At 44.0% G+C, this 2194-nt stretch overlaps 1 protein-coding gene across 1 annotated transcript; it reads right to left on the minus strand.

The window, feature by feature from the left end:
• Positions 1-18: 18 nt before the first annotated feature.
• Positions 19-695, minus strand: O0I10_013271 (uncharacterized protein; the record flags this gene model as incomplete). Its single annotated transcript, XM_058493068.1, has 5 exons — positions 19-83; positions 142-217; positions 281-362; positions 427-533; positions 603-695. The coding sequence occupies 5 exons, from the start codon at positions 693-695 to the stop codon at positions 19-21; spliced, it is 423 nt and encodes a 140-aa protein (XP_058336166.1).
• Positions 696-2194: the final 1499 nt, after the last annotated feature.

Raw genomic sequence — 2194 nt, forward strand, 5'->3', positions numbered from 1 at the left:
CCCCAGGAGAGCACAGTACTATACAATGACATCCTTGACGTGCAGCCTTGATAATAATAGTATCGCCGAAAGAGGCTCTGCCACTGTATGGTGTTTGGTAAGTCCACTTGAATCCAACCAATCCCACAATGAACCTCTTACCTTGTGGTATTCCCAATACCATTCCATTGATGCTTGCAAATAACCTTGTATCCATCCGATCCAGTATGTGCTGCTGCTGTTTCACTGTAAGGTTCGTTAATTAACAGCTTTCGCTTTGTAGATCCAATACCATGCATACCATTGAGCCAACCATACAGCATTCTTGCTTTGAGATCCGTATCCTGTTGCTGCCAGAGGTACCATCATCCAACATGTTCAACCTACCATAAACGCAATGTGAGATAACAAGTATAACCAACCCACATGCTTTTGTTGTCAGCATACCCAAAAGAGGCAATGTAAAGACGTCTTGAGAACTCCCATTGTGGACAACTGGGTAAGGAATGCACACGACGCCTGATTGAGTCTTGTATAGACGAGACAACACCAACCTACACGCGAACTTTAGTACCACAATGTTCGACTTGAACAATAAAAGGAATTGCAGCGATTGAACTTACATGTTGTATTGGAATGGAAGCTTGTGTCATGGGTAGATCGCGCACGTGCTTGTTGTAACTGAATGTGTCGCCCTTGACCACCTGTTCGCCCATTGACGGTGTGCATTGTTGGCAATGCCAGAAGTTAGTGTTGTGGAGTGTGTAAATGGAGTTGGTCTTACCTTGCATAGTTGTGAAGCGGGAGTGGGAACGTCGTTCCTTTCATTGTTCCTGATTTGTGCACTCCACGCCGCCCCGCTTGTAACAGTGTGTGCCTTAACAATATCCTTTACACTTGAATCGATAACGACAATGCGAGGTTTCATGTGAGTATTAGCCCTCGAACAAATAACCCGAATCACTATTTACCAAATAATAGCCATGTATGCACGAAGACATGTTGACATCCAATGATAGCTGCATTCATGAACCCCCAAAGAACCAGAAGAGAAATAGCTTGCTGAGTAGACCACATACTACAATAAACGAAAGAGGTTGGCAGGCGTTGTAGAAACGAATGGATCACTATTTACCAATGGTAGCCATATGCACGAAAACATGCTGACATTCAATGATAGCTGCATCCATGAAAATCCCAAAGGACCAAACGAAAAGTAGCGTGATGAATAGCCCGCATGCTAAGATAAAAGCGGAGGTTGGCAGGCGTTGTAGAAACGAATGGATCATCAATTACCAATGGTAGCCATATGAATGAAACCCTGTCGACATCCAATGATAGCTGCATCCATCAAGAATCCAAAGGGCACAAGACAAGTAGCTCGCTGAATAACCCACATGAAAGAGGGTGTTAGTAGGCGTTGAAAGAAAGAATGGATCACTATTTACCAATGACAGCTTCATCCATGATAATCCCAATGCACCAGAAGACAAGTAGCTTGCTGAATATCCCACATCTATAATCCCAATGCTCCAGAAGACAAGTAGCTTGCTGATAGCCCACATACATAATAAAAGAGGAGGTTAGCAGCCGTTGAAGAAGAACACGGATCACTATTTACCAATGATAGCCATACGCACGAAAACATGTCGACATCCAATGACAGCTGCATCCATGATAACCCAAAGAACCAGAAGACAAGTGGCTTGCTGAATAGACCACATACTATAATAGACGTTGAGGTTGATTGGGATTGGTGCCAAAACACGGACCATCCACTATTTACCAATGATAGCCATATGCACGAAATCCTGCTGATATCCAAATCAAGCCGATTCTTTGCAATCGTCCGCTTGTTGATAAGGCCCGCTACAGTGGCACTCGGCTTGAAAGCGATGGAACGATACTTTATGGGCATATGCAGTGAGAAGGTTGAGTAATACTAATACCACCAAAGAGAGCATACTTACATGATGCCGAAGAGCCCTTACAAAGAGAGACAACGAGACAATCCTTGCTGCCCAAGACCACATGCAAATCGAGAAAGCATTGTGCATCGAAAAGCCCAAACCAGATCCTAGCTGCGGAGTGACGTACATATGGCTAAAGAGCGATGTGAATGGCAATCGTTTTTCATTGGAAATCGAATGCAGCTTGACGATGAATGCCTTGAGGAGATGCATAAATGACCTTGGTAACACCAAAGATGTCAACG

Source organism: Lichtheimia ornata (assembly GCF_029851405.1).
Source record: "Lichtheimia ornata isolate CBS 291.66 chromosome Unknown scaffold00386, whole genome shotgun sequence".
Taxonomy (NCBI): Eukaryota; Fungi; Mucoromycota; class Mucoromycetes; order Mucorales; family Lichtheimiaceae; genus Lichtheimia; species Lichtheimia ornata.